The 15,150-nt window shown below is 43.6% G+C and overlaps 1 protein-coding gene across 1 annotated transcript in view; it reads right to left on the bottom strand.

Moving 5' to 3' along the window:
* Positions 1-7,289: 7,289 nt before the first annotated feature.
* TRIM50 (tripartite motif containing 50) overlaps positions 7,290-15,150 on the bottom strand; it is a 32,980-nt gene continuing 25,119 nt past the window's right edge. The window contains exons 4-6 of the mRNA XM_075850800.1: positions 10,062-10,084; positions 9,859-9,983; positions 7,290-8,461 (exon numbers count right to left, since the gene is read on the bottom strand). Coding sequence (XP_075706915.1) covers positions 7,896-8,461; positions 9,859-9,983; positions 10,062-10,084 — 714 coding nt within the window. The 3' untranslated portion in view covers positions 7,290-7,895. The remainder of the gene's footprint in view (positions 8,462-9,858; positions 9,984-10,061; positions 10,085-15,150) is intronic.

The raw sequence follows: 15,150 nt of genomic DNA, 5'->3' as shown, positions 1-15,150 counted from the left end.
AAATGACACACATTCTGAACCGTCATTGGAACATTTTACTTAGTGACCCAGTACTCAAAAATCTTCTTGCCAGCAAAGTCTCTCTGGGATACAGGAAATGTAAAACCATTTCAAATATTTTGGTACAGAGCCACTTTTTGAGAAAAAAATAAGAACAATTTAGTACTTAATCCTGGTTTCTATCCGTGCAGAATGTGTAGAGCCTGTCGGGTACTAGTGGACAAGAGAGAATTTGTGGATGCCTTTGGTACCCTCCATCGGATCTCAGACCACATAAGATGTTCCACCCCTGGTGTGATCTATTGCCTTGAATGCCCATGCGGTCTCAAATACATTGGGGAAACCAAGAGAGAACTGCGCATACGGATCCGTGAGCACATTAACTCTATAATCAACTTTGAAAAAAATGAGAATGATTGCAGGATCAAGAATAAACCATTTAATCCAGCTCCAATAGCCAGACATTTTGGGGACGTACACAATTCCAATTGGACAGCCCTGAAAGGCTGGGCCCTGTGCCAAATACATCTGGGCATCAGAAGGGGCAACTTAGATCAGGCACTTCTGAAAAAGGAAAGTGAATGGATCTTTAATATGAAAACAGTGAGTCCATTTGGACTTAATGAAAACTTTGGTTTTGGTTGCTTCCTTTGACACGATGGATAGTGGTTTATCGTTATATATATATATATTTTTTTTCCATCATATTTTTTCCATCTTATATATATATATTTTTTCCAATATATATTTTTTCCATTATCTTTCCCAATCCTCCTGTTGTCCGGTTACCACCATTTTCATATTCGCAGGACCTATATGCCGTTTATTTTATTTTACTTCATTTGAGTTCGTATTTAGATAGTTGTATGGTGCCCTACCAATAACTATTGCATGTTCTCATAAAATTTCTATTGAGAACTCCACTAATACTATACCAGCCGAGACCAAGGTCTCTGATTGGTTATTGAGGCTGTCAGTCAATTAGGACCCTATTTATAGGGCGTTACAATGGCGGCCTCCCACCCCTGGAAGAAGCCAGAATGCTGGCGAAACGCGCGTCAGGTGCATAATCCACAATCCCTTGGTGCAAACACTTGGCCCGAGCTGTCTCAATTCAGCTCAGGTCAGATCACGATATACATTGCGGCTGACAGCTGCCAGCTGCTCAAGTGTTGCTACACTACCTTGTCTGCAGCGCGTCCCGCTGTGTAATACTGAACAGCTGGGGCATTTCTCCTGCTTATCGCCACGTCTTGTCCTGACGGTTGGTGATTCACAGTGCGGTCCTCCCGGGGTGATATCCTATTCACCCACGAGTACAGACCGCAGGTCCGCTGCGGGGTGGCTGTGGGGTTTCGGCAATCGAGCCCTCACCGCTCCGCTCATTAACTCAGCCCACATACTGGGTTATTTCTGCAGACCGCCTCTCAGCTGACAGCTGAGCGAGGTCACTGGACCTATTCACAACCGCTCTCATAGCAGAGTCGACCTGGAGGACAGCTGCAATCCGCCGCCTCTGGGCTGACAACTGAGGGCGGCAGCAGCATACAATACAGCCGCTCCCCACGCTGCTGCTCCAAGAGCAGTACACCGGCGTGAGGGTGCGTTTGTTACAATAACTGCTCACCAACACCACGGCAATAACGCAAGGTGTGCACTTGGCAGAGATCATATCTGCTCACCAAATCAATACTCACTGCAGGGCCAATTTGAAATCAACTTTGCTGCCTATTGTCACAACAGCACAACAAAGACAATTTGAGCCCACTTTCTAGCACAACCTAGTTTCCTTAACTGAAATATTGCTGTAATTTAGTGCATTGACTCCACTCTACTCCATCTGCAGCTTCATTCATTATTTACAGCTCAGTGATTTGTGGACTACAATAGAGTAACAGTGACAGTGTAATCACTCAATACATTACCAACTATATTATTCTAGGCCAAGGGTATGTGAGTTTGGGGGTCACTCACACATACCAGTTTGCACCAATGGACTTTTAACAATTTTAATGCAGATCAATAAAAGTTATATATTAATTCATCTCTAGACCACATCTTTTCCCTTCCCCCCCACTCCTGACTTAACTCACTGTGAAAATCAACCAGGGGGCTACCAGACGTGTGTCTAAAACAACAGTTCAGCGAACTCTACTGCGTATGGGGCTCCGAAGCAGGCGGATGGTCACTGCTCCTATGCTAACAAAGGTGCATCAGAAAAAAAGACTTTAATTTGCACAGCAGTATCGGAATTGGACCACCGTTGATTGGCAAAGGGTTGCCTTCTCCGATGTTTTATGTTTTCTGCTTCATCGAACGAATGGACGTTTTGCGTGTCAGGCGAGAAACATCAGAAATCAAACACCCTGCAACCATTGCTGGAAGAACACAAGCTGGTGGCGGCAGCGTTAGGGTATGTGCACACGATAGCTGCCTTTTACTTCTGAAATTACAGACTGTTTTCAGGAGAAAACAGCTCCGTCGTTTCAGACGTAATTGCTCCTCCTCGCATTATGCGAGGCGTCTTTGACGGCCGTAAATTTGAGCTGTTCTTCATTGAATTCAATGAAAAACGGCTCAAATTACGTCCAAAGAAGTGTCCTGCACTTCTTTGACGAGGCAGTCATTTTACGCGTCGTCGTTTGACAGCTGTCAAACGACGACGCGTAAATTTCAGGTCGTCGGCACAGTACGTCGGTAAACCCATTCAAATGAATGGGCAGATGTTTGCCGACGTATTGTAGCCGTATTTTCAGGCATAAATCGAGGCATAATACGCCTCGTTTACGCCTGAAAATAGGTCGTGTGAACCCACCCTTATGGTCTGGGTAATTTTTTCATGCCGTTCTCTGGGCCCACTCATCCATGTGGAAGGAACTCTGAACCGATTTGGGTATGAATCCATCATAGCAGATCACGTCCACCCATACATGCTGTTTGTCTACCCTGGGGCAAGATAATGCGACATGTCACACGGCTAGAAATGTCTGACAGTGGTTGGAAGAGCACGACCAAGACTTCCAAGTACTTCCCTGGCCCCCTAATTCATCTGACTTGAACCCAATTGAGCATCTGTGGGACCTCCTCGATCGTCTTTTTCGCCTTCTCCACGCACCCTCAAACAAATGTGGGATGCGCTGCAGTCAGCATGGCTCCAGATACCTGCAACAACCAACCAGCACCTTATTGAGTCACTCCCAGCCGGTCTAGCTGCTGTCCGTGCTGCATACGGCGGTTACCCTGGATATTAGCTGGTGGTCATAATAATGTGACTAAACTGTGTATTTGCTTGTGACTTTATTTTAAGTGGAAATGCATTTATTCCCATCACAGAAACTAATGGCATATCGCTAGGATATGCCATCACTTTCTCATGGATGAGGTGGCCGAAACCTCCGCCGCTCCTGTGAATGAAGGGAGGTCTGCAGAGCTGGTTTAGGCCTTATTCATATGAAAGTGTCCATTTTGCGTCTGCAAAAAACTGATACGTTTGTCATGTGTTGCAGTTCCGTGTGGCATCAGTTGTTGGTGTCTGTTTATGTACACATGTACTTTTAAAAAAATGTTCTCTTCATTTCTTATGAACTAGTGCGTGAATCACGGACAGCACACTGATGTGTGTCTCTGTGCTGTCTGTGATTTTCACGCACCCAGTGACTTCAATGGATGCGGGATGCGCAAAAAACACACAAGAAAAGAGCATGCAGTGAGTTTCATGCAAAGGAAACACGCTGTGTGAAAAACACTGCATGAAAAATGCACTGGTTTTTCTGTGCGGTTTTTACATTTTTCTGTGTAAATCGCGGCGTTTTCATGCTGCAGGTTTTGCTGCATATTTCTCCAGAACTAGGGAGATAGAATTCGCAAGCCGAATCGCGGGATAAATTGAAATGCCGCGGTTTCGAAAATACGCACCGCGGGTGAATTTACGTACCGAAAAATTCCCTAGAATCTCATTGTCTATGCCGGTACTGTATTATTCTGCGGTTTTGCTGTACACAAATACGCATGGCAAAACCGAATGTAAAATGCATTGTGTGCATTGACCCTAAGGGTCAGTTCACACATTGCGTAAATACTGCAGATTTTCCAGAACGGAAAATCTGAAGCATTATACAGTAGCAGCAAAATGGATGAGATAGAACAAATCTCATCCACACGCTGCGTAAATGCTGAGCGGAAAAAACGCTCAGAAATTGACATGCGGTGCAGAATTTTATTCCGCAGCATGTCAATTGTATTTGTATAAACGCTTATTTGATTGCGGGTTTTACCTCCCCTATGAATTCAATGGGGAAATCCCGCAATAAATAGCAGAAGTTGCAGGTTTTTTTTCCGCCACAAAAATCGGAACTCAGTAAAAAAAAATAATCTTATACTTACCCAGAAGTCTGTGTTGCTTCCTCCAGGCTGGCCTCCTGGGATGACGTTTCATCCCATGTGACGGGTGCAGCCAATCACAGGCTGCAGCCGTCACATGGGATGAAACGTCTTCCCTGGGCTGCAGAGCGTCTGACGTCAGGACGTCGGAGGGACACGTCGCCATGGTAAGTATCCTTTTTTTTTTCTCTCTGCAGTTTTCCACAGTGGACATTCCGGCCGGAAACCTGTATGTCAGCAGTATTTCCCAGACCGAACACACTGCAGGGAGCCGGGCTCCTAGCGTCATAGTTATCTATGACACTAGGAGTCACTGCCTCGCTGTGGAAAACTGTCCTGTACTGAAAACATGATTACAGTACGGGACAGTTTTCCCACAGCGAGGCAGGGACTCCTAGTGTCATAGATAAGCCCGGCTCCCTGCAGTGTGTCCGGTCCAGGAAATACTGCCAACATACGGTCCGTATATCACGGACCGAACACGCACGTATGAATCCAGCCTTCCAGAAGAAATATATAAAGAAATGCTTTATAGGTCTGCCCTGTTGGTTCCAATTCAGGTTTTGGCTTACAAAATGCAGGCAAAATCTGCAGCACATCTTCACTGTGGGAATCCAGTCTAACAAAAAAATCCAAAATCATTCCCCATCAGTTAAACCTTTCAATATTTTCAATGATTTTCCTTTTTTTTACAAATTCCCAGCTCTACTTGGTTATACAGTACATGTCAATAGTTGTGATGAAGACTACTATCTAAGAAATGTCCATTATCTATACAATTGCTAATTTTTTTGTTATATTTGGTGAATAATATTTAGCCAGAGTGGACTGGCTAAAAAAATTGTTACAACATATCCATTTATTCCCAGACAATTGATAATGGTGTGCCAGTGCTCATACACATTAGACTGTTAGCAGTTCCATCTTGGGCCTTTATGGTATATTAAATGTCTTAAATACCAGATAGGTTCGGGTCCCACATTTGGGATCCTCACCTATTGGCCTCGGAGCCCCCGTTCATCGATTCAGGCATCCTAAAAATAAGCCCCTTTAAGAGGTCCCACAAAAACAACGGGATCTATATTTGTTGCCAAAAACAGCGAGTGCCTATGGACAGCTATAGACAATTAACATCTCAACCTATGGATGAATAATCTCCCTGTAAACTCATAAAATTCAGACAAGTGAATAAACCAGCGTTGCCTTTATTGATGAAGGGACATTATTTTCTTACTGCAAATATTACAAATCATATGACATGCTGATTTATTAACAATAATTACAGATTGGGATCTATTATTTTTCTTACTCTCATTGCTGTTGATTTTATATAGTGTACTAAAAAAATAATCAGATATCAGTTCTTGACCTGCAATGTACATCGGCAGTGCTGTTATTTAGTAAGATGACACATAGTTTTCACTTGCTTATAGATGCAAGAATTCCATTGATATTAGTGACTTTTAAAAATTAGCAGATTCATGATCCACGTTGGAGTTATTGTGTTGGCACATTTATTTATAGGTTACAGTAGTGTGTGGTTAGTAAAGGCATTGATCACATATTTGAACAGTCTTAAGCCTCATGCACACGACCATAAGGGTTTTTACTGTCCGCAAATACGAATCCGATGGCTACGGATACACATCCGTAGCTGTCCACAATTACGGAAGTGCGCATAGACGTCTATGGGCGAGTCCATGCCGCAATTGCGGACAAGAATAGGATATGATCTATATTTTGCAGATTATTTCTACGGCACGTAAACACATCCATAAATATACGGAAAGGTGTCCGTGGCCAATAGAAATGAATGAGTCCGCAATTTCATTACGGATTCCGTAATTACGGATAGAAATTACGGTGGTGTGTATGTGGCCTTATGTGTGAATTTAGCTTAAAGGAATTGTCTCTGATAAGACAACCTCTATTATATAGGTGCCGCTGTGGGTCCCAGTATCCCCGGCAAACAGCTGATTTTGCCAGGGGAAGCCGCTGCAGGGAAATGTATTATTAAATGATGGCCGTTCACATGAATGCTTGTCCATATAATACATAGACAGCTCAAGTCCTCTAGTGTGGGTCTCTGTTCTAGTTCACAAATGGTAGTCCTGAGCGGGGAACCCCTTCTATGTCGTCCATGCGCCCTAGTAGGGCATATGGACAGAGGTTGTCTCTTAAGGTCTCTACCAAAATTAGATACAGTTTATGAATGCCACTTTGATACGTTTTTCTACATAAGCAGTGTGAGCTTCATCACTAACTTGTACCTTGTAAGCGATCTGCAAAAAAAGTTTACATTTTAGGGGTATGCAATGTACCATCAATCCCTTGGTACCCAATATCCATCTTTCCCTTCATTTATAATGTAAAGTGCTGAACCTTTGTAATGTATACCTTTTCTCACGCTGTATAAATGTATGTCTATTTCTAACACCCAAGGAGTACCTGTAATCTATCGGTCCACAGTATTTATGCTCCCTCAGCGAGACCCGGCTCCATGCAGGTATTGATAATGCCTGGAGAGCATTTATATAGTAAATATGAGATCTGGATCGGGTACCCATGTCAGAAAGGCTCTTCGGTTTGGTTAATATCCTGAGACTATGTGATCTATTAAATCTTTTTACACAAATTTGTTTAAAGCGGCTCTATCCGGTCACACATACTACCCTGCATAGAAAGAAGAGGAGACGCTGAATTCCGGAATATATAATTTTCAATTATTTGATTCCATATTTGTATGTAAAAGGCTCCTTTCAGACGGCAGTATTTTAGTCAGTATTTGATCAGTATTCTGCATCAGTATTTGGAAGCCAAAACTAGGAGTATTCCAAAATATGGAAAGAGGTACAATTTTTCCATTATACTTTATTTCTGTGTAGGTTCCACTCCTAGTTTTGGCTTCCAAATACTGATGTAAATTACTGACCAAATACTGCTGTGCAAAAGTGGCCAAAAACTGTTAAAATTCTGACATAATGTATAGAGCGAGTACGGCTTCCCCCTCCATCACACATATACAAATTCATACAAGAAAAACTGTCAGTCACTCTGTATGTGTGTATGGGGGGGGGGGGGAATCAAAATATTGAATCAAATCATAGAAAACGATATATATATCCCAAGCTTAGCATCTACCCTCCTATCGTATGATACCAACAGATAGGGTAGTACAGGAGGCTCAAGGCTCAAGGCTCTGTTAACATCTGTATCGCAGATTCCGTCAGATTTGACAGCGTTGCATGGAGTCGAAACTCTATTATAAACGAAAACCATAACTCTGATGTGAACAGATCCCTACTTATATCTTAAAAAATAAGTTTCAAACATATTTCTAGACAATTTCTCAAAGTTTCCCTGAACTTTGATCAAACTACGTTCCTTATATATAGAGGTTTTGATATCCAACATCTGCCTGTATAAGCCCTAATATTACTTAAAGTGATTTCTGAAATTAAAATTATAAGCAATATAATAAATGAATTGGTTTAGAAAGGTTTACAAAAAAAAAATCATGGTGCTTTGATGGCTGTTGAAGACGGCAATATAAGAGCATGAGGATTGGTTCCCCTCTCTTGCCAGCACACATCCAGAACTGGGTAAAGCTTTCCTTGGAACTCTGCATGAAATGTATAGAGAGGTATCAGTTCGTCAGGACTATCTGCATTATAAAAGATAAGTTCCCCTCTCTCATAATTCAGGAAAATGCCAATGCGCTGTGGACGGGTTTGGATGGGCAGACAGACACTGGGAGATGTGAAGGCTTCATAATAACGTCCTTCTTTGAGGCCGATGAGCCACGCTCCTGCCTCTGGTGATCGAATCATCTTGCCTTTGCGGCTTACTGTGCCCTTCACCACACCGATTCTCCACTTCTGTTTGGTGCCAACGATTACTTCCCAGTAATGTTTGCCTGTGGAAAAGCCACGTGTTGCCAGTACACAGCTGCTGTTTTCAAAGCCCTCAGGATTGCTGCCTCGGCGGCCAGCAGGTGACCTGCTCTGCACCACAGTATCTCCCCTGGACAACTCCAGAAGCGGATGCGCTGTTAAGGGGTCTAGTTTCAGAATCTCTGGAGCTACAGAAATTACAGAAAATAAGTACAATGTTAAAGTACAGAAGGTATACAACAATTACTAAGAAATACTTTGCTGGGTGCTACTGAAATACCTGCTTAATCTTTTTCTTCTCTTGTCACCAGGACAGGCTTAGGGCATCAGATGCCTTAAAATGAATCTATGTATGTCCAAAGCTCTGCCAATTCATTTCTTAGCATGTATTTATGGAGGAAAGAGATACAGAGCTTTAAGTCTCCTTCACAGACATAGGATGAATTTATTAACTTTTCTACGGCAGTTTTTTGGACGCCTAATTTATTAAGAGGCGTGCGCTTTTTAATAAATTAGGCGCATCTTACTCCAGTGATATGTATATTAATACTGGCGTATAAAACGTCAGTCTTAATAAATCTCACCCATAGAGTTAAATGATAACATTCTGGCTCCCTGTAGTCACCACTAGGGGGAGCTTTGGAGCTTACTGAATACTGTTGATACATGGAAATCAATAATAAATACAGTAAACTCCTAAGCCCCATCTAGTGGTGGCTACAGGCAGACAGAATGTCTATGAAGAGGATTTGGAGCTTTGTTTTAGAAATATGGAGCTTTGACCTGCATAAATATATACTAAGAAATGTCTATGCAGTAGATTTGGAGCTCTGTATTAGAAAAACAGAGCTCCAACCACTATAAAGATATATTAAGAAAATACTCAGCACAGAATGTTGGACCTAAAAATAACATGGTGTTAAAAGGTGGAGATTCACTTTAAAAATGCTAAACTAGAGGGCACAATTCTGCTGTCTAAACAGTCTTCTGAGAAGGAAACTAGAAAATTGTTTGCTACATATGAGCCTCCCATCATAGGTGGGTTGATGTGGTCTACTTCACTACAGCTCAAACTCAGCTCAAACTCCTTTGAAAAAGAGACCATATTTCTGAGGAGTCATGGATATAGGTTGCACCCACTAATTCAACTTTCATGGGTCATCCGACAGATGACTTTTCTAGTGAAAGTTCCATTTAATTTAAAAATGCTGCTAAAACTAAATGGTTCATCCATTAAATGTATTTTACTAAAGTTTGCAGATTTTGTTATTTTTTTCATGTTTAGTTGAGCATTAAATTAATATTCTTAGCAAAACTTTTAATTTGGGTTTTGCCAGACTCAAGGAGCATCAACGCCCTTCCAGATAATACTTCAGTGATGGGGAGAATTTTGCCTGGAATATTTCTTCAGCATTTAGGGTTCATTAGACATGGCACCTAAAGTGTTGAAGATTTTCCCTAAAAACATTTCTAAACTTGGTCCAGAAAAGTAGTTTGTTGTGTCTTCACATTGCCGAGCCCGGTCGACAGTTCTCAAGATGAGGTATGCAGGAGTGTTATATGTGTTGCATAAGAGGATACTTACGGGGCAGTATCCGACGGTGTAGGCGCTTCCAGACTGTTAGTTTGATGTCATCTTGTCGGAATCCAGGCTTAAACGACACGGCACTATAAGATGTGTCGGCACAGCGAGGGAGTGGAGGCTGACAACTTCAAGAGACAGATGTAACTTTACTTTAATTAGTCACCTGACCATTTAAAAATGTTTCAAATGTTTGTATCACTCACCTGGAAGTTACTACAGCATAGTTCTGTCAACATAAAAAATAAATGGAAAAGTGGTTAAAAAATATCTTAAAAAGAAGCAATTTGCTATTTATTATCAAGGGAAGAATATGTTTCCTGTCCGTTTATGCAATCCAGTAGTGAGACCAATAAAGAATGTTATACAGTATTGTGCAAAAGTTTTCGGGAGTTGTGGAAAAATGCTGCAAGGTAAGGATGCTTTAAAAAATAGTCTTAAGATTTTTTTTATCAATTAACAAAATGCAAAGTGAATGAACAGAAGATAAATATAAATCAAATCAATATTTGGTGCGACCACCCATTGACTTCGAAACAGTATCGATTCTTCTAGTTACACTTCTACGAAGTGATGGATTTTGTAGGATTTTAGTCAGGTGTATGATTAACCAATTATACCAAACAGGTGATAATGATCATCATTTGTAGGTTGAAACACAGTCATTAACTGTAACAGAAACAGCTGTGTAGGAGGCTTAAAACTGGGTGAGGAACAGCCAAACTCTGCTACAAAGGTGAGGTTGTGAAAAACAGTTTCATGTCACAAGTCCACTATGGCAAGACTGAGCACAGCAACAAAACACAAGGTAGCTAAACTACATAAGCAAAATCTGTGAGAGGCAAAGATTTCAAAGCAGACTGTTTCAAGATGTGCTGTTCAAGCTCTTTTGAAGAAGCACAAAGAAACGGGCAACGTTGAGGACCTTAAATGCAATGGTCATCCAAGGAAACAGTGTAGCAGATCAAAGACGCTTCATGCTTACTTCCCTTCGAAATCAGAAGATGTCCTGCTGTGCCATCCGCTCAGAACTGGCGGAAACCTATAGGGGTCGCATCGGTCGCAATTGCGACCGGGATTCGAAGCCAGGGGGCCCACGGCCCCACACACCACGTCTATAAAAATGTACTATAGTAACTGGGGCTTATGTAATAAACTACACGAGCCTGTTACTATAGTAACTGACAGTATACTTACCCGCCTCATTCCGGAGCGTAGCGGAGGTCATGATGTCACAACGCTTTGCGCCGCGCATGACATCACAAGGCTGTGCGCTGCGTACAACATCACGACTCTAGATGGAGTCAGGACCTCTGCTGTGGCCAGGGCCGATGAGGAGGGTAAGTATAATATAACTGCTGGGGCCCAGTTTGTCCAGTTCCTATAAATTGATGGCCTATCCTCAGGATAGGCCATCAACAGCTGATCGGTCTGGGTCCGACTGCTGGGACCCCCGCCAATCAGCTGTTTTGAAGGGAGCGAAGCGGTTCGTACGAGCCTAAAACGTTTGCACAGTACATTATATATTATATATCTGTATTCAATACGACCAGTATCATACTGGGATTCCTTGGGCGCACCAGAGAAAATGATTCAGAGGACCCACCAGCAAAATTGCAGCAAAAACTGCGGTAAAAATTAATGCGACTTGCATTAATAATAGTATATTAATGTACCCTAACCTCTCCTCTTTATTCCCCTTTATGTGTTCTGTCCCCCCACTCTTCACCTCATGCATTCATATCTCCTTGTTTTCTGCCTTCCAGATGCTTGATTCCTCTAGTTCATTAGTTCAAACCCGATGCTAATCCATTCCAATAAAATGCACAAAATAAAATGTTACAGATGAACTTTTTTTTTCCTAATTAACCATACATTTTTTTGGGGATACTATGCATTTTCCTCCTAAAAAAAACATTTTTCCTGATAATGGTTCCTAAAAATCTACAAGTTCTGCAAAAAAACAAGACCTTATACGACTATATTGAGGAAAAAAACAACAAAGTTATGTCCGAATCAAATGCAGAGGGGCAAAGATTTTACTGGGCTTTAGGGTCAAAAGCAGCGATATCCTTAAGAGGGTTAACATTGCGCAAACTATATTTATATGAGACATAAATGTCTACAATAAAAAGAAGTTACAATCTCGGAACGGTTATTCCAATTTTAATGTGACTGAAAGGGGGTTAATTTCATAGTAATCTTTGTTGTTATCATTTCACATAAAGGACATATCATTTGTGAATCAACCCCCATAAAATAGACCCAAGTGATTGGCTCCAAAGTCAGCTCCAAATGGGGTGGTCCTCTGCTGTACCTTTGGGGTTCTGTTGTATTAAGATTTTATGATTGTGGCTGTGTCCACTAGAGAATCCTATAGTATTCTCGTGAGCCAGTCCAACTCTGACCAGGGTTCTTGCTGCCTGTAATGACGGGGTAGGGAGACAGACAGGTGAGCCCTAATCTACCCGCCACTCAGTCCCTGTCTACTTGCAATGGCCCGTCCTAGGCGACGGCGTACAACTGGGCGACGGTCCCTACTCTCACTATGTGCACGACAGACAGACAGACAAGGGTACAAAGAAGCTAAGGGAAAAGGGGCAGATGCCCACGGCAACACCGTGAGCTACAAGAGTAGTGAACGAGCCGAGTCAAACCAGGAGTGTACGAGGTACCAAACGCAGCGCAAGAGAGTAGTCAGTAAAGCCAGGGTCAATATGAAGCAGAGGACAAATAGTACAAGCAGCAGCAGCAGAGCCAGGAAACAAGCAGAATCACAGGCAAAGGAGAAGCAGGAAATGAAGGTATAAATAGACAGAGGGCGGGAGCTAGCTCCGTCTGGCCAGGCTGTGATAGGCTCTCCCACTCCTCAGCCTCCCAGCCTGAGTGGTGGAAGAAGGAGTCACTCTATCAGACTTAGGAGCAGGTGCAGACTGAGTAACCACGGGCATCAACACAGAAGCTGTGTCTGACAGATCCTTTACAGTACCCCCCCTTTTATGAGGGGCCACTGGACACTTTCTAGGTGGACCTGGCTTATTGGGAAACCGAAGATGGAACCTCCTGAGCAATACCCCAGCGTGAGCATCCCGGGCAGGTACCCAAGTCCTCTCCTCAGGCCTGTATCCTCTCCAATGGACCAGGTACTGGAGGGAGCCTTGGACCATCCTGCTGTCCACAATCTTGGCCACCTCGAATTCTACCCCTTCAGGGGTGAGAACAGGGACAGGAGGTTTCCTCGAGGGAGCCAAGGACGGGGAGCAGCGTTTCAGGAGGGAGGCATGAAACACGTCGGGTATTCGAAAAGACGGGGGTAACTCCAGTCGGAAGGAGACAGGGTTAAGGACTTCAATGACCTTGTACGGCCCTATATACCGGGGAGCACATTTTTTGGACGGGACTTTAAGGCGCAAATTTTTAGAAGACAGCCACACCAGATCCCGACCACAAACAAGGGGTTAGCAGAACGTTTTCTATCTGCCTGAGTCTTTTGTATGCTCTGGGACGCCTCTAGGTTCTTCTGAACCTGGGCCCAGACTGTGCACAGTTCCCGATAAACGACATCTACCTCGGGATTGTTGGAACCACCAGGTGAAACGGAAGAGAACCGTGGATTAAACCCAAAATTATAGAAAAAGGGGGAGACCCCTGACCAGTTACTGACCCGGTTATTAAGGGAAAATTCAGCGAGGGAAATGAAGGAGACCCAATCATATTGACAGTCAGAGATGAAACACCTTAAATATTGTTCTAGAGACTAATTAGTCCTCTCAGTCTGGCCATTAGTTTCAGGATGGAAGGCCGAGGAGAAGGACAGATCAATCTCCAACTTCTTACAGAAGGCTCTCCAAAACAATGAAACAAATTGTACCCCTCTGTCAGAAACAATATTGACAGGAACCCCATGGAGACGCAGGATGTGTTTGACAAACAAGGTAGCTAACGTCTTAGCATTGGGTAGTTTCTTGAGGGGCACAAAGTGGCACATTTTACTGAAGCGGTCTACTACAACCCACACCACCGACTTGCCTTGAGATGGAGGCAGATCGGTGATAAAATCCATGGAGATGTGGGTTAAAGGTCTCTGGGGAATGGGCAAAGAACATAGTAAGCCCGCTGGTCGGGACATGGGAGTCTTGGACCTAGCACAAATTTCACAAGCGGCGACGTAGGCCTTAACGTCTTTAAGCAACCCAGGCCACCAATAGTTTCTGGCAATGAGGTGCTTCGTACCCAGGATGCCTGGATGGCCAGATAGTGCAGAGTCATGATTCTCCCTGAGTACCCTTAGCCAGAATTGCAGGGGAACAAACAGCTTGTTCTCAGGAAGGTTCCCGGGAGCTGAACCTTGATCAGCCGTAATTTCGGAGACTAGGTCAGAATCAACAGAGGAAATTATTATACCTGGGGGCAAAACACAAGCAGGATCTTCCTCCGAAGGAGGGCTGGCCATGAATCTACGCGACAGTGCATCAGCTTTAATATTTTTAGACCCAGCCCTATAGGTGACCAAAAAGTTGAATCTAGTAAAAAATAACGCCCATCGAGCTTGTCTCGGGTTTAGCCTCCGGGCAGATTCTAGGAAAACCAGATTCTTGTGGTCGGTAAGGACCGTTACCTGGTGCCTAGCCCCCTCCAGGAAGTGGTGCCACTCTTCAAATGCCCATTTAATGGCTAAGAGTTCGCGGTTGCCAATGTCATAGTTACTCTCAGTGGGAGAGAACTTCCTGGAGAAGTAGGCACAGGGACGGAGATGGTAGAGGGACCTAGTACCCTGAGACAAGACAGCACCCACTCCCACCTCGGAGGCGTCAACCTCCACGATGAACTGCTCCATTTGGTTAGGCTGAATCAGCACTGGGGCCGAGATAAAGCACTTCTTAAGGACCTCAAAAGCCTGGACCGCCTCAGGAGGCCAGTGGAGATCAGCACCTTTGCGAGTGAGATCCGTAAGAGGCTTAGCGATGACCGAGAAGTTAGCAATAAATCTCCTGTAATAATTAGCAAACCCCAGGAAGCTGTTAGGGATCTGCCAGGTACTTCATCTAGCTATACTCCTGGGATTAATCAATCCACACCTGAGGCCAGACCTGTTCGACTGACACCATCTCCCACCAACCAGGGTGGCAGGCTCAGGAGTGGGAGAGCCTATCGCGGCCTGGTCTCTCGGAGTTAGCTCCGCCCCCTGCCCTTTATTACCTGCCCTGTGCTCTCCCTCAGTGCTTGTAATTCTTTTGGATTCCTGGCCCCACTGCTGCTTGCTCCAGCCTGCTTCTGCCGTGCTTCTGCCTTGCT

This window comes from Rhinoderma darwinii, chromosome 2 (assembly GCF_050947455.1).
Source record: "Rhinoderma darwinii isolate aRhiDar2 chromosome 2, aRhiDar2.hap1, whole genome shotgun sequence".
NCBI classification, from domain to species: Eukaryota; Metazoa; Chordata; class Amphibia; order Anura; family Rhinodermatidae; genus Rhinoderma; species Rhinoderma darwinii.
Note: the sequence above shows the minus strand (reverse complement) of the source record. Positions and strands in the feature narration are given on the sequence as shown.